At 39.4% G+C, this 27,755-nt stretch overlaps 1 protein-coding gene across 50 annotated transcripts; it reads left to right on the forward strand.

Annotated features, from left to right (window-relative positions):
- The first annotated feature begins 927 nt into the window (after positions 1-927).
- LOC123872730 (myosin heavy chain, muscle) lies at positions 928-27,153 on the forward strand. 50 transcript variants are annotated; one of them, XM_045917240.1, is made up of 25 exons: positions 928-1,291; positions 1,960-2,103; positions 5,106-5,290; positions 5,888-6,086; positions 6,719-6,782; positions 7,337-7,435; positions 8,330-8,433; positions 10,055-10,192; positions 10,791-11,060; positions 11,353-11,523; positions 13,818-13,997; positions 14,588-14,747; positions 16,159-16,217; positions 17,477-17,564; positions 17,946-18,063; positions 18,928-19,045; positions 19,780-19,916; positions 20,005-20,131; positions 20,565-20,774; positions 21,475-22,361; positions 23,073-23,151; positions 23,654-23,899; positions 24,050-25,885; positions 26,088-26,128; positions 26,608-27,153. In XM_045917240.1, the coding sequence occupies exons 1-24, from the start codon at positions 1,085-1,087 to the stop codon at positions 26,109-26,111; spliced, it is 5,850 nt and encodes a 1,949-aa protein (XP_045773196.1). In that variant the 5' UTR covers positions 928-1,084; the 3' UTR covers positions 26,112-26,128; positions 26,608-27,153. The 50 variants fall into 50 exon arrangements, with proteins under 50 accessions (XP_045773196.1, XP_045773157.1, XP_045773158.1 ...); XM_045917201.1 differs by lacking the exons at positions 1,960-2,103; positions 26,088-26,128 and adding an exon at positions 1,752-1,895; XM_045917202.1 differs by lacking the exons at positions 1,960-2,103; positions 8,330-8,433; positions 11,353-11,523; positions 26,088-26,128 and adding exons at positions 1,752-1,895; positions 8,001-8,104; positions 11,685-11,855 and having other exon boundaries at positions 929-1,291.
- Positions 27,154-27,755: the final 602 nt, after the last annotated feature.

Raw genomic sequence — 27,755 nt, forward strand, 5'->3', positions numbered from 1 at the left:
ACTTTGTCTTTCGTATAGGGTTCTTCTGACTTGTTGAGATTTTAGTCAAAATGGTCAAAGCATAGGACCTCTGGGTCGGACCCGTCGTCCACAGGTCCGGTGGTGCGAGCGCTCCCGCTCAAGTGAAAGCTAAGCTTGTCTGAAAGTGTAGCTGTTGGGCAGGCTGGCATCCGCCTAAAATGGGGTGATCGAGCGCGGTGGTGTCGTGTTGCGGGTATAAAAAGCAACTTCGCTCCCCGCCGCCGGTCAGAACGCCTTCTAACGTGAGTACGCACGCGTCCCCCCGTGCGTCTGTGTATACAGTGCTTTATGACATCGCGAGTGATTTGTGACGTAGGAGCAGCCCGGGTGACCCGAGTGGATTTGGATTTTTGCAATTGTGTGCAAGTGGCTCTAGTGAGGTGCCCCGTTGTTTATTGCCTTGGTGGAGGATTGTTGGACTTTCAATACACAGTGTGACGAAAACGATGAATTTTAAACGAAACTGTATCTAGTTAGAATTGCGGAATCAATCTACAGAAAAGCTGTTAAACTTTTGGATTTACAACCAATTTAATAGAAAATTAATTTTAATTCTTACAACAATAGAGAAATTAATTAATTAGATTTAAGACTTTTTGATAAAGTGGATGAGAATTTATTAGATTTTATTTAAATGAATTGAATTGAAAAAAAAAAAAGTTAACTCACCTTAACATAAGTAAATAGAAACGAACGATTAATTGAATTGAGAAGATCGCCCAACAATCATTGCCATAAAAGACAATAAACAACAATCCACGATCGGTCTAAATCCGTTGGCGCGGCTCCAGAGCCGCGCGCCCGTTACGTCACATCCGCGAAGGGCCGCGCGGGAGAGGCTAATAAAAAACGCGCGCATAAAACTCTGTATTACGCAAACGGCGTCCGTGCTGGCACCATTCCCAAACCGGCTACTACTCGGGTTACCGCCACAAATAGACGCACGGGGCCTCCGGTTCGCGGCGCTCCGAACTTCAGTCTAACGTGTGTGTTCTTCGGCAGGAAGACTGCAGGGCTGTGTTCTCGTGTCTCGACTAGCCCAGAAGTCTATTAGCCCTCCGACATGCCGAAAGCCGCCGTGCAAGAGGGCGAAGACCCCGATCCGACCCCATACCTGTTCGTTTCTTTGGAGCAGAAACGCATCGACCAAAGCAAGCCCTACGATGGCAAGAAGGCTTGCTGGGTGCCGGACGAGAAAGAAGGCTTCGTGCAGGGGGAAATAAAGGCTACCAAGGGCGACCTGGTGACCGTCACCCTCCCTGGCGGCGAGGTAACTAGCCGCCACGACACGTGGCCAGCGATTCCTCTAATCACTTAAGTAGAAGGTCAAGCTATGGCTTAAGTAAAGGGTCAAATTATGAATTAAGCAAAGCTTAAGGAATTTAACTTATTTTACTTGAAATTATTGAAACTACCTTCAATTTTAATTATATTGACATATTAATGATAATGCAGTTTCAGATTTGAAAAGTTTATTTACATAGATTATGATTAGAGAGAGATTCGAAATTAATAATAGTTTCTTGGAATAGCAAAGCAAGAAATAGAAATCGAGATAGACAAGTTTATAAACGCAGGTTATTGACCTTTCTTTTAAGATCAATTTTATTACGTTTAGTATATTGTGAATAGTTAATTATTTTCATACAGTTAGCCAGACTTGATTTGATTAACCGATCTTCAATTTTAGTTTTTAAGCTAATATTTATTTGACTTCATTAAATGAGCAGGAAAGGACAGTAAAAAAGGAACTGGTTGGGCAAGTAAATCCACCGAAATTCGAAAAAGTCGAGGATATGGCTGACCTGACGTACCTTAACGAGGCCGCCGTACTCCACAACCTTCGACAACGATACTATTCGAAACTCATCTATGTAAGTAGGCGCCCCGAGCGCCTTTACCCTTACTCTAATATTGACGCTAATATCTTTCCCGCAGACGAAGGACTTCAAGAAGGACCTGGTAGGACAAGTCAACCCACCTAAGTACGAAAAATGTGAGGATATGTCCAACTTGACATACCTCAACGACGCTTCAGTTTTATATAACTTGAAGCAGAGATATTACCATAAGCTTATTTACGTAAGTCAGGATCAAAGTCGAGGTTGCAGCGTTGGAGTTTGCATGTTTGCACCTTACCTTCCCTTATCTATGGACATCATATTAATAATACACCAAATTCAAGTTCAAATTCAAATGTATAATATTACTTAAATATTTTACGTAAGCCAAATCGAGGCTCCTATGACGTGTCAAGGACTCTACCATCAGCTTTTCGGAAAGCAGATTCTATTGAAAAGAACCGGCAAAAAACTCTTAACTCAAAATTAATCTTTTTACAACGCAATATCATTACAACATCATTAGTTATATCAAAACAAGTTATTTGAGGGTAGCTGAATTTGAAGCCGATTGATTCTAGGCAACTTTGTCAGTTAGAAATTCATCAATAATATCAATTACACCATTTGGAAGATTACCAAAATAATAGGACCATAATAAGGCTATTAATTTTGGATCGGCATGCTATTGACACGTTGATTTATTACCATCAATGGATAGCAATGGATCGACATTTTTATTATAATAGAACATAAGCAAACATATTATCTCGTTCCAATTAATGAAGTGGGTATAATCGAATGTAAACACAGATCGTTTCAATTCTGTATTGTTCTATTTCAGGAGCAATCTATTTAAACTTCCAATCTCAATAGACTGGCGTCGAAAGTATGAAAACCATTTAAATTTACACTAATAAATTATATTCTATAGATAATTTTTCTATCATCAATGATCGCAAATTCTAAAAATGCTAAAACATAATATTTATAATTCCGAAAATTAACAATTTCGGGGACTATCGCCTATTTGATACTAAAATCGATCTCAAAAGCTATAGGTACTTTAGCACAATTTCAGTCCGTTAAACGAACTTAAAAGTTAAATATCAACATGAGCCAATTAACAGAAAAAAAGACTTATAAGCAGAAATTTGAACGCGTAGTCTAAATTCCTTTCAAAAGTTTTAAATAAGTAGAAAGTTAAAACGAAACTCGTTAAATGAACAAAAACATTTTGGTGTTTTTAGAACTCGGCCAATATCGAAATTCCACGGATACGTAAGTTAGAAACGATTGGCTTCCTCGTTTCTAATACCACTAGAATATGCCAAAATAATATTGGCACCTTCGAAAGATAAGTGAATAAAATAAATAATAAGCATCAAAACAAAAATACAAAAGTACAGAAATTAAAATTAAACAAATGAACCTACGGGGTTACCTACTCGTACCTACAATAGGCCAGCGCGCTCTACTACTGCATCATTCACTTACAATAAATGTGTTTCCAGTCAAAGATAAGCCTATAAAAAATACAAATGATTGAACTATGATGTCCATTGTCCCAATTCATCCTCTCCCTTTGTTATCAGCATCTTCTCTTTCAGTGCCGTTCTTGAACCCTCGTACACAGGACAAGACGGTAGCAAAGGACTCGAAAGCGTCTAAGGATATTCTGTTTCTACTTATTGTGTCTAGAATAGATTTATTTCAGTGTTGTGTTCCATAAGAAAGCTTTTATTTCACTTTTACAAACACAGTTCCGCAAATTCTTCAAAAATACATAATTCAGTTCAGGAGTATTAAACTTGACTCTTATTGATTATGAAATGATTGATTTATGAAAAGCACTATTTTTTATTTCAATTATTATTATTTCAATAAATATGAAAATATGTCTGAAAACAAATCCATTACGCGGTAATTTTTTGGATGGCAAAACAATTTGTTAGTAGCCCGAGCAATATTAGAATACACAAATCTTTTTCGCAGCTTTTGCAACGCTTTGTCGGTGAAAAAACAGTGAAAAAGCGTTGGCTTGAAAAGCGTAAAAAATTATCTTATCTAATACTTTCTTAAGTATTCACGGAAACAAATAAACACCAGGTTTTATTAAGATTTTACTAATATTGGAACTAAAAGCTTTCTTTTATTTTGTTTGCAGAGATAGAGAAAAGACATCGTAAAATGTCCTTCTACCTCTATTCTTTTTCTGAGAGAACTGTTTCAATGTTTTACAGATTATTTTGCGAAATGTGATTTACACCCTGTGATTTAAAAACTTTTAAAATTCTCCGTTCCTAATAGTATATTATTGACAACAAAAATAGTATGCTATTAGATTTATTGTAGTTTCTATTTTATTACAATAATACGGAGAATTTTATCCTTAGTCACTGAGATACGAAAAATCTGCGAAGATTTCGTCTCGATGACTTTGTTTTCTTTGTTTTTTTATTGTATCTAACGTTGTTTTGGTGTCGTATGAAATTCGCATTCAGTATTGTTTGAATTTTTGTCCGGCCCTTATTTTTATTTAAATTCTTTCATTTCCCTTAATTTTGATAGTATAAAAACACTCCATTCTTAACGATCTGAGGTAGTTTAAAATTTTTAAACTTTATTTTAAGTTTTTAAACTTACGTCGTGCACAAATTGCTCTATCTAGATTTCCATCAAGAATTTTCTTAAAAATATACCTCTTTGTTTTTCTCCGTCACTCACTCCATGCAAACGAAGTTTGGTTTTCATTTGAATTATATTAGCCAATCAAACTTGATGCAATTTTGTTTAACGTTCTAAAAACTAATATCTATGTCTTTGGTTTGTCAGGTTTCCGTAAAAATAACTAGTATTAAAGTTACACGGGCTGTAAATTCTTGAGACCGTATAACTTTGAAACTGAATATTTTAATAAAAATCTGGAAACCACAGATATTTAGAAATTTATTTAGAAAATTTCATCAAGTATTATTGGTTAGTATTCAAATGACAGCAATAATACGTTTATTTGGAGTACTTTATGAATACACCCCTCGTAAAGATTCCAAAGCTCATGCCTCATTTTCCATGACTTCTCTTATACAAGCTTGTATTATTAAATGTCACGTTTATCCGTAATAAATGCCGCAAAACTTAAAAACTGTAAATTACACCTGAATCCCAAAAGCAACACTCGTCATTCCCGTCATACCATTTGTATCTCCCAGACCAGCTAAAACGTTTATTCTCCCCATACAGACGTACTCGGGTCTCTTCTGCGTGGCCATCAACCCTTACAAGAGATTCCCCGTGTACACGTTCCGATGCGCCAAGCTGTACCGTGGCAAGCGCCGATCGGAAGTTCCGCCTCACATTTTCGCCATTTCCGACGGCGCTTATGTCAACATGTTAACCAACCACGAGAATCAATCTATGTTGATTACGTAAGTAAAACTTCGTTATGTTTTTTTTAAAATCTTCTTTAGAGATGACTTTAGCATCATTTAACGCTGAAACGTCACTTCCGCTAAAAATGCCCGCCAAACAGAACAGCTATTTTGAAGGTTTCATCTTTAATCGCGTTATTTTAATGTACCAAGAAGATGTTATTGGCATAGAAATAGAAAGATTATCCAAATTTATTAATATTAAAAATTTACTAAGTGTTTTTGAATCGTCACTGAATCTACTCCTACCAAGAAAAACCATTAAGAATCTCGGTGATTGCTCTTTTCAAATATTAATTTTACACATGTAATTGAGTCCCGCGCATTGCTAGAACTAGTTGCGACTCAAATCCATCTTCTATCAATTACATAATCTTCGATTGTGCTAAGTAGGTTAAGCCATCGGTTGTTAATATTTTAACTAAAATCTGATAGTAAATAAGTTAATCGTTAAGTTAATCGTTTAACTTAATGTTGCTGTATAGTCACTACCATTATATTTGTGGCCACAACTCAATACCTACCTGAGAAATACGAAGGGATATGCATTTTAGTCACTACAAATTTTCAAGTGAACTGTCTCTTCCTCAACAGCGGTGAGTCTGGTGCTGGTAAGACTGAGAACACGAAAAAGGTAATCGCGTACTTCGCCACCGTCGGTGCCTCCTCGAAGAAGGAGCAGACCACCAGCGACAAGAAGGGATCTCTGGAAGACCAGGTCGTACAAACTAACCCTGTGCTTGAAGCCTTCGGTAACGCCAAGACTGTCCGTAACGACAACTCCTCCCGTTTCGTAAGTATCCCATTTTTTATCACCACCTTATAAAATTCTAATTCAAAAATATTTATTTCATCAAGACCAACTTTTTTTTTTAATTTGACTTGCTCTTTTAACCATCCATCCGAATTCAAGTAACACTTTACAATAAGCTGTTAGCTGTTATTGTATCTACATAAACATCAATGTAATGAATAAGTACCTGATATATTCTGGGCAGTTAAAGCCAATCGATTTCCTAGTAACCAGTTCTCGTACGAAGAAAACATACTTAGTTATTTTATCAATACTTCCCGCTTTCAAATATTATAGAAAATTTTGATTATGAACCAAATGAACTTTGCCAATATTGAAACGCTGAAAAACTAAATACGTCGACGATTCAAAACAGATTGAAAATTGGACTTCAAGGAATTCTCACTAAGAGAAAGGCTTTATAATACAGATTAAAGGACTGTTTTAAAATTTTCTCGTAGGCAAATGGAATGGAATAAAAATATTTTTATTCAAATAAACTTTAACAAGTACTTTTGAATCGTCAAAACCAGCTATCACTGGTTCTGAATGCCTTTCCAAAGGATAATTTAATTCAGAAACCAAAAGAAGCTAAGATAAAAAATGCTAAACCTTAATTCTGTCTTGCACAGGGTAAATTCATCCGTATTCACTTCGGACCCTCTGGAAAACTGGCTGGTGCCGATATTGAGACCTGTAAGTACATAATATCATATTCTTATATCAATCATCCATCCATACATCGGCCTGAAAGTCTCCACTGTTGGACTTATACATTTACTTGCATGCTTCCATACACGGTTTCCACCTTCATTTACAGTAATTTAAACCATCTTTTTTTTAATTACTGAGTGCCAATGAACTATTTAATTTAACTACGATCTAGCCTAATTTTTGACTAGTAAATAGTTTTACTTTAACCTAAGCTTATAAATTATCTTATATACTAAGAAATTGTCCATTGGCACATCTTAGTGGTTTTTAGTGTAGCATAACCTTTATTCTACGCGCTTATCGGTACGTGGTGTCCACTCCGAAACACGTCCGTTTTGGTGGCAATCTGTTCTGCACGGATATGATGACTTCAGTCTGCCAATCATTTCGGGCTATGTCGGTTACTTTGGTTCTCTTCTGGATTGCCGCAGATTTCATATCCAGAACCTTCAGTATGACACCCAACATAGCCTGGGATCAATCGTTCGTTATCATATTATATACACCAGTACTATAGATTTACTGTTATCTTACAGATCTGCTAGAGAAGGCCCGTGTCATCTCCCAACAGGCGCTCGAGCGTTCTTACCACATCTTCTACCAGATGATGTCTGGCTCCGTCAAAGGACTTAAAGGTATATTTCATCAAGCAACCAACGAATCGATCATCCATGACTTCTTACTTCAAGACTTTAACTATATTTGAGTTCATCAAAAAGTTTAATGGATCAAATCACACAATTGTGAATTTCAAACAATTATCTATGTAGTTTTGATAGTAGACGTCATTCTTACGAAAATCAATGTACTGGATAGTGTAATTCAATACAGGGGGAAAAGATAAGAATGCTAATGTGAATTCTAATTGTTGTTGGATAATAATCTTCTTATATATTAAATAAAAATTAATGTTCGTCCGCCTATCTGTTCGTTACCTTCACGAAAGTGATGTTAATAAATTAATAACTGTACAAAGTTTCAACTCAATCAGATGAACAATGTACGAAAGCATGAATTACGAACAGATAGAGAAGCAAACGTTAATTTTTATGTATTAAGAAGATTGTTACAATATTATAACTTATTACTTATACAGACGATTGTCATTTCATTTTTCGATCTACACTTCGTATCATCATCAAACACATCAACTTGAAACTGATAATTTGAAATAATATTAAAACAAATTTCCATATTTAGACATGTGTCTTCTGTCAAACAACGTACATGACTATAACATCGTATCGCAAGGAAAGACTACCATACCCAACGTAGATGATGGAGAGGAATGTTTGTTGACTGACGTAAGTTGAGCCTTCTCAGGACCGAAGGCTTGGACGGAGTACCCGTATTTAGTTTCCGCCGTCCACTTTGTCGCATACAACCGACTTGTGGCCGGGGCGTCTTGTCCTCAGAACTGAAACAAGACGCCGTTATATTTTGTGGTAGTTTCCGGCCCCACAGCATGTTCTCTTACCTTTACTACTTTGCACCCAATACCTGTGACTGTTATTGGTGTTGTTTTGTAGAAATCTGCCTTCTGTCCAACAACGTCAACGATTATAACATCGTGGCGCAAGGCAAGACCGTCATCCCGGGCGTTGACGACGGCGAGGAAATGAGACTTACCGACGTGAGTCCAGAACGTGACAACTGGCTCGTCTTTTCTATCAATCTCTTCTATCCTATCTTCTTTTCCGCTTGCTTCGCTTGTCGCTGGTCTTGCGACCGGTTTGCGCATGTGTACGTCAGATGATTTGATTTTTACAGAGTTAACGATGCTAAGCTCCCGCATCTCGGACTATCCGATGATAAGTCAGGGAAAGACACGGATACCTGGTGTCAACGACGCAGAACAATTCGATCTTTTGATCGTAAGTTTTGAGCCTGAGCAAGGAGCGTGCGTCGTGGATCAGATATTGGTGTTCATAAAATTGGGGCTTTCATTAAAATTTTCTGACATACACATGACTACAGCATGCTCGCTCCCTGCGATGGTCAAGTGATCGTTATGCACAGATGTGAAACCCACAAGTTAGTTACGCCCCCCACTCCAGCACGGGCACTCCCCCACACACATTATTAATTCCACAGACACGACACGGACAGAACATTCAGGATAGGGTTGACTTTCTAGGGTTCCTCGGTGTACTTTGGCGAATGTAATTAAATCTCTTTATTTACCAACAGACATGTGTTTGTTGTCAAACGACATTCACGATTACTATAACGTCGCCCAGGGTAAGATTACGATCCCCAACGTCGATGATGGTGAGGAATGCCTCTTGACAGACGTAAGTGAAGCAAATGCCACCCCAGATGTTGCGAGTGACCCTTTGGAGAAGCCACAAGGCTCCGATACATTAGAACCCACCTGAGATGTAAATTAAGTTAGCTTACTAGGTAGTTTTAAAATCCAAAGAACCGGAAAATATGTTTAACCTATCCCTTATATTCGTTATGGCATTCAAATCGTAACATAATCGTATCTGCATTGGTGACGTCATTGACAAATCTTGTATAAGATGTGTCTTTGACGGCACACATTGATGTCGGATAGACGGCGCAACATACTTTTGTGCGCTGCCATTTGAATGTTCAAAAGAATTACGACCCTAGATTTTATAATAATAATATAGAATAGACGTTTTATAGATTTAGAATATGAACCATAGATTATCCTCGTCCTGTGCACTAGTATCACGAAACCCCTGACTTGCTAATATTAACGCTATCTTACACTTTACTGTCTAATGTGTTGTATTGGTTGTTAAACTAAGCACTATATCTGTTAAGAATAGCACTATTTTAATGAACTTTGTGATTTTTAGAGATAATGGCTTTACCCCTAGCACCAGACTTTGTGCCGATCAATGCAAGAGTTCTTCTGATTGACTGACAACTTTTATTACTAAAAATACACTGTTTTAGCAAGAACAAGATACATCATGCAGTGGAAAATAGTAGCAACGAGTGATTTTTAAAATCTCACAAAGTATAATGTTATCGCCACCGAAATAAAAAAACACACCGCAAATGAAAACATTTGGAAATGCACAGCGTCACATCATTTTGATTTTGCACCATATTGCCTTGAGCATAACTTCAGTCAATAAGAAAAATTATTGCATTGATCGCAAAGTTGACAAGTTAGGTGCTAGTGAGGCATATCACTGAATAAGAAACATGCGTGTTTTTGTATGCTTGGTCCCCAATTGCTATAACCATGATGTTGACCCTTGTTGCTGTTGTAGGAAGCCTTCGACATCCTGGGCTTCACCCAGGAAGAGAAGGACAACGTATACAAGATCACCGCCGCTGTCATGCACATGGGCTGCATGAAGTTCAAGCAGAGGGGTCGCGAGGAACAGGCTGAGGCCGACGGCACTGAGGCAAGTTACACATTTTTGGTCTTTATATTGTAGAAGAGATAATTTTACTAGAATCACAATCTCATGATTATCACAAAATAGGTATATCATCAATAGGAACGGTGATAATCGGAGAGTCAGGGGCTATATTCCGGACACGGACCTCAACTTTTCAGAGTTATCTATGTTTCTTTTAAGAAATCAAATGTCACTTGCGAATGACGGTAAAGGAAAACATCGTGAGGAAACCTGCATGCCTGAGAGTTCTCCAGAATATTCTTAAAGGTGTGTGAAGTTTGTCAATCCGTACTTGATTGGTTGATCAAGAAGATGATAATGTATGGCTATAGAGACTGATAGATGATAACTACAGTCAATAAGTTTGATTCTTCAAAAACTTGTGCTCGTAACAATGCTTTCATAAGGACGATTTTTTCGTAAATTGGCGACCATGTCACTAGTTTATGGCATCAATTAGACACGAATAAACAGTAGGGTAGACTGTAAATTTAGTCTTTTGTTTAGCATAAATAAGATGTTTTATACCAGACAACTATGGACGCTAGGTTATTATTTTGTATCTACCAGCTTTTTCAAAGTCACTCATTATCTTTTGTAGGACGGCGAGAAAGTCGCCAAGCTCCTCGGTGTGGACGTCCAGGACTTGTACAAGAACCTGTTGAAGCCCCGCATCAAGGTCGGAAACGAGTTCGTGACCCAGGGTCGTAACAAGGACCAGGTCACCAACTCCGTGGGTGCTCTTTGCAAGGGCATGTTCGATCGTCTCTTCAAGTGGCTCGTCAAGAAGTGTAACGAGACCCTAGACACCAAGCAGAAGAGGCAGCACTTCATCGGTGTACTGGATATTGCTGGTTTCGAAATCTTCGACGTGAGTATCAGTGATGGGATCCAACTGAATTATTACCAAATTGGTTCAAATGCAAAATTTCAACTTAAATGAAAGATTCATCAAAATCGGTTTTGAACAGTTTGTGATTTAGAAAATGAAAAAAAAAATATTTTATTTTCAAATCACAATGACATTAATTTTTGTAATGAAATTATTACATTTGTGAATTTGTGTATTCTGTGTATTCTATATTTAGTCCAACAGGGAGAACGAGCAATTAATATGATCAGAAAATCTTTTTCTTCGATATTAATGCCATTTACTTCCTTAGTTCAATGGGTTCGAACAACTTTGTATTAACTTCACCAATGAGAAATTGCAACAATTCTTCAACCACCACATGTTTGTGTTGGAGCAAGAAGAGTACCAACGCGAAGGCATTCATTGGGAATTTATTGATTTCGGAATGGACTTACTGGCCTGCATTGACCTTATCGAAAAGGTACACTGGGAGCAGAGACACCGGGGCGACACAGATCCCCTCGATGTTGCCTATGTGTGGTGGTTTAGCTATCGACGTACCCTGCTACTAATCTATTTTATAGTTTAGCTACTCTAACTCTATTTCCTCTCCACTTATTTGGCTTCGTCTTGTTTAAAAAGTACAACGGTTTCGAGCAACTCTGCATTAACTTCACGAATGAGAAGCTGCAACAATTCTTTAACCACCACATGTTCGTCCTCGAACAAGAGGAGTACAAGCAGGAGGGCATCAACTGGACCTTCATCGATTTCGGGATGGACTTGCTCGCTTGTATCGATCTGATCGAAAAGGTAATAGTCCGCCGAGTCGTTTTGCTCGTCGTCGACTGGACTACTACCGACGGGAATGAGTTTGACACCATCGCCAAGTCTATGGAGATAGATGTGGCTCCTCCACACACGCACAGTTGCACACCCAGGTCTTGGATAGGGAAACCAATCACCTACGGAATGTGATCCGTAGCCCCACCGTATTGATAGTCCCGATTAATTCTCTAAACCTCTAGCTTAACCTTTTCATTAAAATCTCCCTGCAGTTCAACGGTTTTGAGCAACTCTGCATTAATTTCACCAACGAGAAACTGCAGCAGTTCTTTAACCACCACATGTTTGTGTTGGAGCAAGAAGAGTACCAACGTGAAGGCATCGAATGGACCTTCATTGATTTTGGCATGGATCTCCAAAATTGCATTGACCTTATAGAAAAGGTAGATGGCGGAAACGCAACAATGAGCGCTTGCAACTCGCCATGGTCATCGAGAAACGCCTGGACAAAAACTATTCCATGATCTGAATCAAAATTACCGATTAGATATCCGAAAGGCCTTTCTCGATTACTAGCAATGTTATTTGAAGTGTTGTGTGATCTATCGTGTGTATCTTTTGTACTTATAATACCTGCTACATTTACATTTATGTATAAACTTTTACAACACCACAAGAGGCAGCCCCCTACACGTATACCACTCCAATCAGTTAAGGTTTTTAACAATTGCTTCGATATCTTTTACATGTCCCAACGGCAGTTCAACGGATTTAATCAGCTCTGTATTAACTTTACCAATGAAAAATTGCAACAGTACTTTAACCACCACATGTTCGTCCTCGAACAAGAGGAATACGAAAGAGAAGGGATCGAATGGACCTTTATAGATTTTGGTATGGATCTCCAAGCAACCATAAATTTGATAGAAAAGGTATTAGAGGTGTAAAGTTTCTAGCTTGAGGCTGTAGGGTCGCGGTAGACGAAGCTTCAGGCTCAATACATCTGGTTGATCTTAATCGACGCCCATCATCGCTTGCAAATGCAAGAATAAGTCTGGCTGAATTCCCTTCCCCAGGCGGTATCTATTAAAATACGTAAAGCTTTCACGCGCACGCGCAGAATCTCGAACTAGCTATCTCATTTGCTGTATTCTATACATTTTACCGAAATACTTGCACCAAGCTACGGCGATCTAATTTTCAAAGCGAAAAAGATAGGAAGAGCACTTGTAGTACCGCGTAGTAATTAATATCTATTGATTTAATATTATGTAATTAATAAGCTTTTTAATTTAAGCAATTTTGAGATTAATAATCGTACTTATAATATTTTAGCTACAAAGTAAATAATATGCTGGCTATTGAAATATAAAGTGCTAATAAGCAAGCAATACTGAACAACGCCTTTAACACGCCTATATAAAAGACTAAAGTATATACATTACACACTCACCTTTCCTTGATTTCGCATGTTTTTGTTTTATCTTAAGCCAATAGTACTTGTAATAGTAGTAGTAGTATATAAACACTTAGTTTTAAGTACTTTTATGTATTACGAGTATTTATACTTTTTCAGTTTAGATTCTCCAGAACCCTTTCAATTTTATCTTTTTTCAGATTTTAAGGTAAAATTGATTAAAATCACAGATGAAAAAATTTTTTGTTTGGTAAAATGTTAATTAATTTGAGTGACACTATAATCATGTTCATTTTTCGATTTACCAATAAGTAGAATAGAATAGATTTTTATTCAAATAGTTTCTAAAAGTGCTTTTGAATTGTCAAAAGAATTTACCATTGCACTGGTTCAGAATGCACAAAATTGATTCCAATTAGTTTTTATTTAGAGAGCTGGGTCACTAATGCGACCCTGACTCTCGTAGGTCTAGACTATATTATTGTAATACTTAAACCTATAAACTAGTAGACTGAATCCCAAGAAGTAAATGCATCATTTTTCGTGTTCTAATCTTGTCGGTCCGATTTCAGCCTATGGGTATCCTCTCAATTCTTGAGGAAGAGTCTATGTTCCCGAAAGCCACTGATCAGACGTTCGTGGAGAAGTTGAACAACAACCACTTGGGCAAGTCTGCTCCTTACTTGAAGCCCAAGCCCCCCAAGCCTGGTTGCCAAGCCGCTCACTTCGCTATTGGTCATTACGCCGGTAATGTAAGTATCGAAGACAACAGCTGAAGAGCTGGAGAAGAAAATGGTTTAATTGCGTGAAAATAAATTTTGTAGGAACAGCAAAGAACTGAATCAAAGCTGGTAAAGCTTAATTGTAATTGTACGTACCTTTTTGATCGAAATTACGAACTTCAGAGCTTTTTTATTGCGAGATAAGCTTCCACTTGATGTCAATCAGGCTTACTAAAAAGCAAAAATGAGGTCTAGTTTAAGTCTGGTTATGTGTAAGTTTTTAGAACTTTCAATTTTAACACAGCTCTAGACTGCTTTGATTAGGTAGGAGTTCAAATTTCTATGCAGTGGACCAAACCCTTAAAGATAAAAAAATAATTCTAGTCAAAAGTATTATAATTACACTGTTTTGTTCGCCAGCTCCACAATTACTGTATCAGAGTAGTTGCTCATGAAGGATTGCTCTAACACGGAGTCCTTATAAAAGGATTACCTACATATTAATTGTATACCTACCAACTTAAATAAAACTTGGTAAAAAGTTTATGGCAGGCCGCAGATATGCTGCATTTGCGATACTGCGATATATTTTTACTAAGTTTTATCCCCTTATTAAACAGGTCGGTTACAACATCACTGGCTGGCTTGAGAAGAACAAGGACCCTCTTAACGACACCGTAGTCGACCAGTTCAAGAAGGGCCAGAACAAACTGTTGGTAGAGATCTTCGCTGACCATCCTGGACAGTCCGGCCAGCCTGATGCCGGTGGCGGCGGCAAGGGTACGATCTATTTTATTTTCATATCTCTAAATAACTGGACCGTCATAAAGAAAACCTACATGCAAAGATTTCAGTTTCTAGATCCAGCAATTTGAGCTGGGCGTTGAATTCATTCGGTTTCTCCGATTTTAATCTATGTTACACAATTTATAGAACTGGAAGTAGAGACAGTGGAAATCTTATTGTCATAGTCCCAATTACCTCCAATACGTACTATTAAAAACATAAAAGCCGTTGGTCCTGGTTATTTTCACTATCATGATATCTAGTAAATAGGCATCTTCTAGCCAAGCGCGCTCCATCTCAGGCTGCATCAACACACGTCAGCAAATCTGATTGCAGCCAAACGCTAGTCTATAAAAAATAAATCGTTCAAATATTAGAGATCCTGTACTAAGCCAAAATGGTCGAAAGAAATAAGCTAAGTGAAAGGACGAAGGAGAAGCAGAATTTTTTCTGAGATTAAAATGAACGAAGAGAGAGAGTGAAGAAAATGAAACTTCTTTAATAAGTTTACCTGTTAGAAATGAGTTTGTGAATGAAAGATTCGCTGATCCTTGTCATATTGAGAATGGTGGTGGAATCGAATTTTAAGACATAAGTAGCTCTGGTGGTTGAGGAAAGATTTCAGATAAATTGTGGAGATTGGAGAAATGCGGAAAAATAGACTCTAAGTGAGTACCTAACAGTTTGCTACAAACTTAATGGACAAAATAACAAACAACTTATAATAATTACCTACTGTAATTTTTTGAACACACACAATCACTTTAAACTATCAATTCGCAGTACAAAACACTCACTTTGAAAATAAAGTAAAGTTAGATAATTTAATACACTTTCATACTGATCGACAAAATTAAAGATTTTTGAGGTTTTTCAACAAGATCAAGAAAATCTTTCAAATTTATCGACCTAAAATATTTTGTTTAGCATTATAAATTATAATAATTTGTAGATATATTTTATAAATCAACTCACAAACACTTTTTTACCAAAAACTAGCTCAGGCTTCATTAGTTTGGAATTTATGAAAATTCTTTCTTAGGAGGAATCCCTGTTATAGAAAGAACCTATATGCAAAATTTCAAGTTTTGAAACCCAGCGGTTCAAGCTGTATTCAAGGTTTCATAATATGTCAGTCAATCAGTTCATCTCCTCATACAGAAGGATAAATAAAATCGGTCTGACTGACATAGTATCTCGTACACCTTAAACTGCTGGGTTCAAAACTTTAGATTTTTCACGAAGATTCTTCTAAAAATCATGATCCATCTCAGAAAAATATTATTGAGAAATTTCAACGAGATCCGAGAACATACTAACTTACTTTCATGATGTTCAAACCAAAACTAGTACATACTGAGCACCAATATTTTCTGTTTATACAACTACATTTTATATAAACTAGGCGCTGGTGGCAAGCGTGCTAAGGGTTCCGCCTTCCAGACCGTATCATCACTCTACAGGGTAAAATGTCGCACATGTCCAAAATTTCGCTTCTGTGTCTCGTCGCTTGTCTTCGTCTCTCAACACTCTTGGGATGGCACCTTTGAGAATTTTGAAAAATACCCCTTTTTATCAAATTTGATGCGGTCACTACTGAAAATCAATGCGTGAAGATTGGCTAACGCTCAAGAGAAATTAACGTGTTCTCCAAAAATTCAATTAATAAGAAAAATTACGATGATTGCAAAAACTGTAATAATAATAATTAGTTTCATAATACAGAGTTTGAACCATAACCTGAGAAGCTAAATATTGATTTGGACTACCAGTTTCTTCCACTTTACCCAAAGCTGGCTGCGAAATATTTCAATGATATGATGCCACACATTTAGTGTGCAGCGTTTACGTGAGATTGAATGTAATCTTTACGAGAAGATTCGTTTAAGATGCCATCTCTAGATGCTTGAACATAATAACTACACGTAGGAATGTCTATAGTCCATGTCAGTGTATGTTTTACAGCAAAATTCTGACTCCAGAGACCCGCAGATTTCGCCAAAAATTAGTTTATGTTTTGAACTGTGATCGTCCTTGCATTAATTGTTGCTTGTTAATGTATATTCATAGGAGGTCGCGGTAAGAAGGGCGGTGGTTTTGCTACTGTCTCTTCCGCATACAAGGTACAGAAAGTTTGCAATTAGGTAGATGGTTGAATTTTTTATCACCCTCATTAAGTGTAGATGTACCATCAACATCTACACTTAATCAAACTATTTCACTCAAAGAAATAGTTCTTTTTTACCTCGACCAGAAAACCAAGAGTTCGAAGTAAAAAATTTTTTTGTTTCATTCATATTAATGGTAGATTTGAAAATCTATCTTTCATATTTGTTTTTATGAGTTTGGACGCATATACAATACTTAATGTGTCAAAAATTCATTATCATGCAGTAGCAAATATCAAAGAAACAATTTTGCCGCTGGTTAAAATGACTAAGCTTTCTGTTTGTCCGTTTTCGTTTTTAACCCTAGTTTTGTGTGTTCTAATTTTGTGTCCGTTTTACCATTAATTTACTTCAATGTATCATTTCATAATCACCTGTTTTATGTTTTCTTTTTATCTCTATCATCATTTGTTTTACCATTTTTATATTTAAAATTATAATTATTTAAAATATTGTTTTTAGAAAAAAAAATTATTCTTAATTTTTTAAATCTTGTGTGAAGTCGTTAAAAACAATTATTAAAACGTGAGCTTAACCAGTTTCTTTGACCAACAGGAACAACTGAACAACTTGATGACAACGCTGAGGTCGACACAGCCTCACTTCGTGCGTTGTATCATTCCCAATGAATTGAAGCAGGCCGGTGAGTGCTATTCTTATATCTCTTCTACCACGCCCTATAGAAACTATTCATACTTTATCATATTTATAACCACTACTTATATTTATGGGCAATGTGTTATGTGGTTTGGCGAAAATAGCTTTGATATATAAATTCAGAAATTCTTATAGAGCCGTTATATTTTACGCCTCCGACATATTCACTCGGCACTTACAGTATCGTGTGGGTGTTAAATGATGAAATATATTTAGTAGCGGCACCTTAGGCGCAACATTGAAACTATCAACGTCACCTTAATTAAAATGAAATATTACAAGATTCCTCGCTGCGCTAAAATTGTGCCAAATACACATTTATGCAAGTGACGCAGTTGTCATATAACACGATGTTTCCGCCCGCCAGGTCTCATCGACTCTCACCTTGTGATGCACCAGCTCACCTGTAACGGTGTGCTGGAAGGCATCCGTATTTGCCGTAAAGGTTTCCCCAACAGGATGGTCTACCCTGACTTCAAGCTCCGGTAAGATTTCGTGTGCACGAACTTGTCCAGAAAACGAACCCTCGAAACGAACTAATAAATCTCTGATAGAACTTTATGTGATTCAGACATCAAATAGAACATAATATTAGTTAATTTATTACTTTCATAATATGTCATGTCTATAACTTTTGATAAGTGGATCATTTTAGTTGGCAGACTAAACATTTTTTTTAACTCTGGAATACTCGTAGGTATACGTAAAACTGGAACAGTGTTATTCTAGTATAGCAGCTGACTTCCACTTACGTCATTGGAATCGCGCTTGCTATGAGTAACATGTTTCAAAATTAGTTTGATGAATCAACTTTTCAAATTCACACTTATATTTCCTGAGTCACAAAGTGCCTTTACACTCTGTCAAATCATTGAATCATTTGTCTACGCGGTTACTAAAGGTATTTTCTTATTTGAACGAAAACAGCTACATGATTCTTGCGCCAGCTATCATGCAAGCTGAAAAAGATCCAAAAGAAGCAGCAAGGAAGTGTCTCGAAGCGGTCGAGCTCGACCCTGAAAGTTATCGTATAGGTCACACCAAGGCAAGGCTACATTTTGCGTACGGTTTTCAGTATGGTATTTAGAAGAATGTTGATTTGAAGATCAAAATCATACTAAACTCTAAAGAATAGAGTTGTAGGTTGAATATCGCATCATTACCCCCTTTTTTGTGTTCCCTATGGTATGTTATCAGTTATCATTTAACAGACATGAAACAAAGAGATCATGTCCTTTATTTTTACTGTATTGGTAGTTAGCTCCGATACCCTTGGAAGGCATTGGATGTTTTATTTTTATATTGTTTGACTTTTCCTTATCGAGTGTCCATGTATTTTGATAATGTAGCTACAAGATCCTCGCTCCTCAAGCTGTGGAAAAGGAATCTGACCCCAAGAAAATCGCTCAAGTCATCTTGGATGCCACAGGCTTGGATGTCGAGTCCTATCGTCTGGGCCACACCAAGGCATGTCTGATGTTTCCGTAGATCTACTCTAAACTGGCGATCCTGGCACACCCATAATGGATCGCCTGAGTTTTTAATGCTTGGCCGCTATGTAGAACTTATAAGGACATAGTTTTACAGCGCCCCTTAAACCTTACAGACTAAGGTGCTTCTTCCTTTCGAGCACAAGACACATATGCTCGAAGTGTTACCCCTTCCTTGCCCTTAATCATAGTATTATTATTATTTGTGTGCTCCCTAAACGCAGATACAAAATTCTGTGCCCGAACCTGGTCAAAGATCCAATTACACCAGAGAAAGCCACCGAGAAAATTCTCGAACATACCGGCTTGGATGCGGAGTCTTTCAGGCTCGGGAAAACCAAGGTAGCGCTTTGTTGCATGCAGCTAGAACTTCCTTCCTCTTATGTGAATCTAAATGTCACATACTTTTAAGTATTATTCTCACGAATTTAACTTTTTAGAATATTTTTCCTCTGGATCCATGTCCAGAAGAAATCACTAATACTAACTTTTAAACCCACAAGAAATTATGTACTTCTATACTAACTTTAAACGCCAATATATTAAACGCCAGTATATTAATAGATTATTAAATATTTATTTATTTATAATACGATTGGCTATTGTAAAAATAGTGTGACAAAATTCTGCCTTCTTGGTTTTTAACTGTATATTTCGACGTTATCTTCTATCTTTGCTAGGATCTGTCATAATACGTATTTGGGTGATTAGGTATTCTTCCGCGCCGGTGTCCTGGGTCAGATGGAAGAGTTGCGTGATGACAGGCTCTCCAAGATCATATCTTGGCTCCAGGCCTACATCCGTGGTTACCTCTCCAGGAAGGACTTCAAGAAACTGCAAGAACAGAGGTACGAAGGTCAAAGACCACTATGGGAAAATTCATTTGAAGTCTGCATTCTTGGCGACGTTGGAAATTACATGAACGTGTTTTTGTAGATTGGCCCTCCAAGTCGTCCAGCGCAACTTGCGCAAGTACCTCCAGCTGCGCACCTGGCCCTGGTGGAAGCTGTGGCAGAGGGTCAAGCCCCTGCTCAACGTCTCCCGCATCGAGGACGAGATCGCGGTACGTGTGACTCGTGTTCTCACCTGTCCCAAAATGATGAAGCACTTTGACCTATTAAATTTTCCAGCGTTTACGCCGTGATTCAAGCGTACGTAAATAGACTCGACCGCGCCCACCTGGCGGTTACGTGACACCGCCGTACCTGCCGCGTCCATTTCTGGATTTCTCCCCTCTCCAGCGGCTACGCGCTTTTTCCTAACATAATGCGTTCCGTGCGGGGGCGCAAGCCGCAAACACGCCCGCTGGAGAACTCCAGCGCGGCTCAGTTGCGGAGTGGTCGGCGGCGCGCGCACCCACCCTTCCATACTCACGAACGACCCGAAATATTGCATTCCTAGTTTAATTTGATGGTGTGATTTATGATAGAAAGATGTCCGCGAATTTTAAAGCGACATGGGATGAAGTGGGAGATAACGGTGCGGTGATTTTACAGAAACTGGAAGAGAAGGCACAGAAGGCCCAGGAAGCCTTCGAGAAGGAAGAGAAGCTTCGCAAGGAAGTCGAGGCCCTCAACGCCAAACTCCTCGAAGAGAAGGCAAACCTTCTGGCTTCTCTCGAAGGCGAGAAGGGCTCGCTCTCTGAAATCCAGGACCGCGCCAACAAGCTCCAGGCGCAGAAGGCTGACGTCGAGAGCCAACTTCGGGTAAGTGACAATGTCATCTCACTTGTTTGTATTTCTGTTTTAGTACTTGTTAATATGTTGTACCACTCACTTTATCTTATACCTACTTGTTATAGGTATACTTTGCAATATCAACAATCGATAAACTTAACTTTTAATAGTATATATGTATTATAATAACTAAATAAATAATACCTAAGTATCACTTATAGGATATATACTTATTTGAATTTGTAATTAAAATTAATTTTATTTTAATGTTGTCAAAGACTTACATGTTATTAAAAAATAAGAATAGTATAATACATTATTAGTAAAAATATTTTTGTAGCGAATGATCATCATCATAATTGGTTAGCAGTGGGTTACCTACCCACTGCTAACCAATTATTACCGTTAGGTACCTACCTATCCGCAAACAAGTTGCGAATCGACCAGCTTCGTGTGATGGTTAACGCGGTTCTTTAAATAAACACATTTTGTTTACACAGGAAATTGTTTAAGATGTTTAAAAATAAATTGCACGTCTGCAGGCTGCACGATTTTATTGCAAACTAGTTAAAGCTTATACCATTACTTGTCGATTGATAGAAACCAGATGTCTTTAAACACAGAGTAAATAAATGGCTGTTAACGGTCGTTAATGGCTAATATTACCTTCTTTTAACTACTATTGTTATTACTCATTATTATTACTTTTAACCATTAAAATAAATCCTAGGACACACAAGACCGCCTAACTCAAGAGGAGGATGCCCGTAACCAACTCTTCCAAGCCAAGAAGAAGTTGGAACAGGAAGTGTCCGGCTTGAAGAAGGATGTAGAAGATCTCGAACTTTCCGTCCAGAAGTCCGAACAAGACAAGGCCACCAAGGATCACCAGATCCGCAACTTGAACGATGAGATCGCCCACCAGGACGAGCTCATCAACAAGCTCAACAAGGAGAAGAAGATGCAAGGCGAGAGCAACCAGAAGACCGCGGAAGAGCTGCAAGCGGCTGAGGACAAGGTCAACCACCTCAACAAGGTCAAGCAGAAGCTCGAGCAGACCCTCGACGAGCTCGAGGACTCCTTGGAGCGCGAGAAGAAACTGCGTGGTGACGTCGAGAAGCAGAGGAGGAAGGTCGAGGGTGACCTCAAGCTCACCCAGGAAGCCGTCGCCGACCTCGAACGCAACAAGAAGGAGCTCGAACAGACCGTCCAGCGCAAGGACAAGGAAATCTCTTCCCTCACCGCCAAGCTCGAGGACGAACAGTCTCTCGTCAGCAAGACCCAGAAACAGATCAAGGAACTGCAAGCCCGCATCGAGGAATTGGAAGAGGAAGTCGAATCCGAACGCCAGGCCCGCGCTAAAGCCGAGAAGCAACGCGCCGATCTCGCTCGAGAACTCGAGGAGCTCGGTGAGCGTCTCGAGGAAGCCGGCGGCGCCACCTCTGCTCAGATCGAACTCAACAAGAAGCGCGAGGCTGAGCTCAGCAAACTCCGCCGCGACTTGGAAGAGGCCAACATCCAGCACGAGTCCACCCTCGCCAACCTCCGCAAGAAGCACAACGATGCCGTTGCTGAGATGGGCGAGCAGCTCGACCAGCTCAACAAACTTAAGTCCAAGTGAGTCATTCAAATTCTATTCTTTATCATTTCAAATCAAGCCGGTTATAAAATATACACCCGGTTATAGGGACCTGTGTTAGGTGTATTCTCGAATTCGTTCAATTATGTTGTGTTGTCAGTTGATGTCAAAATCCCTGAAATTTTACTCACTTGAAATATTTTCTTCTTTCAATGATGTTACGAATTCAAGTTCAAGTATTATTAGTAATAAATCGACGCGATGTTATGTTTGCTTTAAAAATATGTCACAAATCTGAAGGAATGTATGAGGGATTCAATGAGTTACTACGAATTCAGGGCTGAACATGATCGCGCGTCTTGCTACAACGAGCTTAACAACACACGCGCGGCCATTGACCAAGTCGCGAGAGAGAAGGTAACACATCCATGTGGCATGTGTACCGCCTGGATTGAGACTGCATGAAACCTTCCCCTCATACTCGGTTTCTACACTCCAAACAGACACAACATCGAATACATGAGTAATAATAGGGATCTTCTAGGTAAATGTGTCCCATCTTGGGCCATCATCATCACTATTCATCAGGTGTGATTGTGATCAAGCCTGTAAAAGACATTTGCCCATTTCATACGCATATTTTGTTTAGGTCAACTGCATATATTCACAGGGCCGCAGGTCCTGTCAGCTGTGAATAATGGAAAACAGGAACATACTAATATGAATTTTGTTATATTTTATCTACTCAGGGCTGAGAAAGAACGCGCTCAATACTTTAGCGAAGTCAATGACCTTCGCGCCGGTATCGACCACTTGTCCAACGAAAAGGTACAGAACGATTAAAAGATAAGCGTGTTGGCATCAGCAATAATTCTCGGACGCTTCGCAGCTTTGTAAAAAATAACGAAGCAAAAATAGCAGAAATAGATCCAGCAATCTACAAAAAAACACTACTTACTCAATGTACAAATAAAGCCTTTTCTACACTTTAACAATAATTGTTTATTTAACAAATAAAACAATTCCTGAACTGCATCTCGCAATGCTTTATCATAACTCAGCAAAAACACATATGTGTCTACTATAATGATATATAAATGAGTGAAGCATTGAAGAAAATAATATAAATAGTAAATGCATGAAATTAATAAAACTCCTAATAAAATTGGTATTAAAAATAATCCTAAGAATGTTTGACAAGTAACAATAGCTACGATTGAAACCATTTATGATTAACAACATCTAAGTGAAACATTTCTGCAACATAAACAACATTACCCAAGCAAAATCCAAGACAATATTTTTTGCTTATCACAATTTTTCAATACAGGCTGCCTCAGAAAAGATCATCAAGCAACTCCAACACCAGCTCAACGAGGTCCAGAACAAGGCTGATGAAGCTAACCGCACCCTCAATGACCTGGATGCCGCCAAGAAGAAGTTGTCCATCGAGAACTCTGACCTGCTCCGCCAGTTGGAGGAGGCCGAGTCCCAGGTGTCGCAGCTCTCCAAGATCAAGGTGTCGCTCACCACACAGTTGGAAGACACCAAGAGGCTCGCTGACGAAGAGGCCAGGGTCAGTATCAGCATCATTATCAGTTGCCAATATCAATGTAGTATTTTCAGTTTTTTGAATATAACATAAATCTGCATTCTTTATACTCTTTTACATAATAATTTTATAGATAGTAACAATAAGTTTTTAATTTTAATTATTTATTTACAGGAACGCGCCACACTTCTTGGCAAGTTCCGTAACCTTGAACACGACTTGGACAACATCCGTGAGCAAGTGGAAGAGGAAGCCGAAGGCAAGGCTGACTTACAACGCCAGCTTTCCAAGGCTAACGCTGAAGCTCAATTATGGCGCTCCAAGTACGAGTCTGAGGGTGTCGCTCGCTCTGAGGAACTCGAGGAGGCCAAGCGCAAGCTCCAGGCCCGCCTCGCCGAAGCAGAGGAGACCATTGAATCCCTCAACCAGAAGGTCGTTGCCCTCGAAAAGACCAAGCAGCGTCTCGCTACCGAAGTGGAGGACCTGCAGCTCGAGGTCGACCGTGCCACCGCCATTGCCAATGCCGCTGAGAAGAAGCAAAAGGCCTTCGACAAAATCATTGGTGAATGGAAGCTCAAGGTTGACGACCTTGCCGCTGAACTCGATGCCAGCCAGAAGGAATGCCGCAACTACTCCACCGAACTGTTCCGCCTCAAGGGAGCTTACGAAGAAGGCCAGGAACAACTCGAGGCTGTCCGCCGCGAGAACAAAAACCTTGCCGACGAAGTTAAAGATTTACTGGACCAGATCGGTGAGGGTGGCCGCAACATTCACGAAATCGAGAAGGCCAGGAAGCGTCTCGAAGCCGAGAAGGACGAGCTCCAGGCTGCCCTCGAGGAGGCCGAAGCGGCCCTCGAACAGGAGGAGAACAAGGTCCTGCGTGCTCAGCTCGAGCTGTCCCAGGTCAGACAGGAGATTGACAGGAGGATCCAGGAGAAGGAAGAGGAATTCGAAAACACCCGCAAGAACCACCAACGCGCATTGGACTCCATGCAGGCTTCCCTCGAAGCCGAGGCTAAGGGCAAGGCGGAGGCCCTGCGCATGAAGAAGAAGCTCGAGGCTGACATCAATGAACTTGAAATCGCCCTCGACCATGCCAACAAGGCTAACGCTGAGGCTCAGAAGAACATCAAACGCTACCAGGGTCAAATCAAGGACCTCCAGACCGCATTAGAAGAGGAACAGCGTGCCCGTGACGATGCCCGCGAGCAGCTCGGTATCTCAGAGCGTCGCGCCAACGCCCTCCAGAACGAACTTGAGGAATCTCGTACACTTCTGGAACAGGCCGACCGCGCTCGTCGCCAGGCTGAACAGGAACTCGGCGATGCTCACGAACAGCTCAACGATCTCTCTGCACAGAACGGCTCACTCTCCGCTGCCAAGAGGAAACTCGAATCCGAACTCCAGACCCTACACTCCGACCTCGACGAGCTCCTCAACGAGGCTAAGAACTCCGAAGAGAAGGCGAAGAAGGCCATGGTGGACGCCGCCAGGCTCGCCGACGAGCTCCGCGCTGAGCAGGAGCACGCCCAGACACAGGAGAAACTCCGCAAAGCCCTCGAACAACAGATCAAGGAACTGCAGGTCAGGCTCGACGAGGCCGAGGCGAACGCGCTCAAGGGAGGCAAGAAGGCCATCCAGAAACTCGAACAGAGGGTACGAGAGCTGGAGAACGAGCTCGACGGTGAACAGAGAAGACACGCAGACGCACAGAAGAACCTGCGTAAGGCCGAGAGGCGTATCAAGGAACTGACTTTCCAGGGTGAGGAGGACCGCAAGAACCACGAGCGTATGCAGGACCTCGTCGACAAACTTCAGCAGAAGATCAAGACCTACAAGAGGCAGATCGAGGAAGCCGAAGAAATTGCCGCCCTCAACTTGGCCAAGTTCCGCAAGGCGCAACAGGAATTAGAGGAAGCCGAAGAAAGGGCAGACCTTGCCGAACAAGCGATCAGCAAATTCCGTGGCAAGGGACGCGCGGGATCCGCAGCGAGAGGAGTCAGTCCGGCGGTGAGTTGCACACCTTATTTTATTGGTTTTTATACAGACATCTAATGAATAGTTTTTAACACCTACGACACCTATGGCCGTTCAGGTTTCAAGGATGCTATATCTAAGGACACTAGTTTTATTTGCTGCAAAGTTATATTAAGTAGAAGTAAATGGAATAATAATGTTGAGATATCGACTAAAGCATACTCTTTTCATTCAGGCGTCCGTTAAAGGGCGTCCATAGGTCACCAAAGGATAAATGTAAGTTGTGTTGCCCCTGAACAAAAAACACAACAACAGTACAATTTACAGTGCTGGTGAATAGACTAGAAATTCCTATTGTTTGATTCCAAAAATTAGTCAAGCATGGTTGTCTTATTGTAAATGTATAGAAAGACAAAGAATGGGGAAACCAAATAACTCTTTGAGTCCGGCATGTAACCTGCATGTAGTAAAAAGTGTCAAAATCCCGTCTTAAACACATTTGTACCTTTGGTATACAATGATGGATTCATCATCGACTAGAGACATTGGCAGTAGCCATGGGAGACCATAGAACCATTCTATCATCGATCGGTGATGAGTCAGAGAAATATCGAGCAGTCGAGCAGATCGATTTGAGTTGGCTATCGATCGAAGACTTATCTTAAAGAAAAGAACGAAAGAACATTCTACACCTAACTGCGCCTTTATAAATATTGTATTATTTTTGTGATTGACATGTGTAATTTGGTTTGCAGCCCCGCTCGCGCCCCGCTTTCGACGGTTTCGGCACCTTCCCACCAAGGTTCGACCTGGGGCCAGAAAACGATTTCTAAACGTTCCACAACAGAATATAATAACGGACTGTACAGATTATATCGTTGAAACAAACTAAAATAACAAAAAAGTTTTTTTTACACAAGTGTTATAAACTTATAAGACAGCGTTAAATACCTAGGTACACGTAATTTTTTTTACAAGGAATTACAAGCAAATTGTAAAAATGTAAACACCCTGATTTAAAATAAAAAACTCAATGTTAAACAAATGAACCAGTAATTAATTTTATTATTATATAAATGTTTTTACGAAAGGATATTTTGTAACTTGTTGATAGTTATTTATAATTATTTATTATTTATTAATGTGGAAGTATGTATCGCATCGAGTGGGTGGGGTGCGATGGGTGCACGCGCGCCCGCGCTTCAGAGACACACCCTACACCCTTTAACGGAGTTGCGCGCGCACCCACCGCTCCCTCACCATTGACATCCAATAAAAGATATCGTTGTCAGAAAATATTACTAAAGACGTTTCATTTATTATTATCATTCGCCAAAAAAGCCCTATTGAAATCTTTTAAAACAAGCAGGTAGGTAGTAAATGTGCTTAGATTGTCATTGCGTAGAAAGCCTTCTCAAAATTTGTTTAGTGTTGTAAAAGATGACAGTGAGACGGATTTTCCCGGATGCAAGCTACCTTTGTATCAAATTTCATTTAATCGGTTAAACGGATGGGTCTTTAAGAATCTCATGGCAACTCTTTGATTTTCTGGGATAAAAAGTAGCCCTTCCCTGGGATGTAAGCTAACGCTGTACTAAACCACTAAACGTTCAAATCGGTTTAGCTGTTGGGCCGTCGCTGGTTGGGCCGTGAAAAGCTAGCAGACAGACAGACGGACACACTTTCGCATTTATAATAAGTATATAATAACACTTATATACTATATAATACTTATATAATAAGTATATAATATAATACTTCTTATAAACGTATGGATTATGGATAGCCAGTTACTAAAGTACCTACCAACGACGACGTTCTAATATAAATACATGTAAACGGAAATCCCATGTCAGCGAACCCTGATTTACTGCGAATAACCCAAACTATTTTGGCAAACAGA

This window comes from Maniola jurtina, chromosome 15, assembly GCF_905333055.1.
Source record: "Maniola jurtina chromosome 15, ilManJurt1.1, whole genome shotgun sequence".
Classification (NCBI taxonomy): Eukaryota; Metazoa; Arthropoda; class Insecta; order Lepidoptera; family Nymphalidae; genus Maniola; species Maniola jurtina.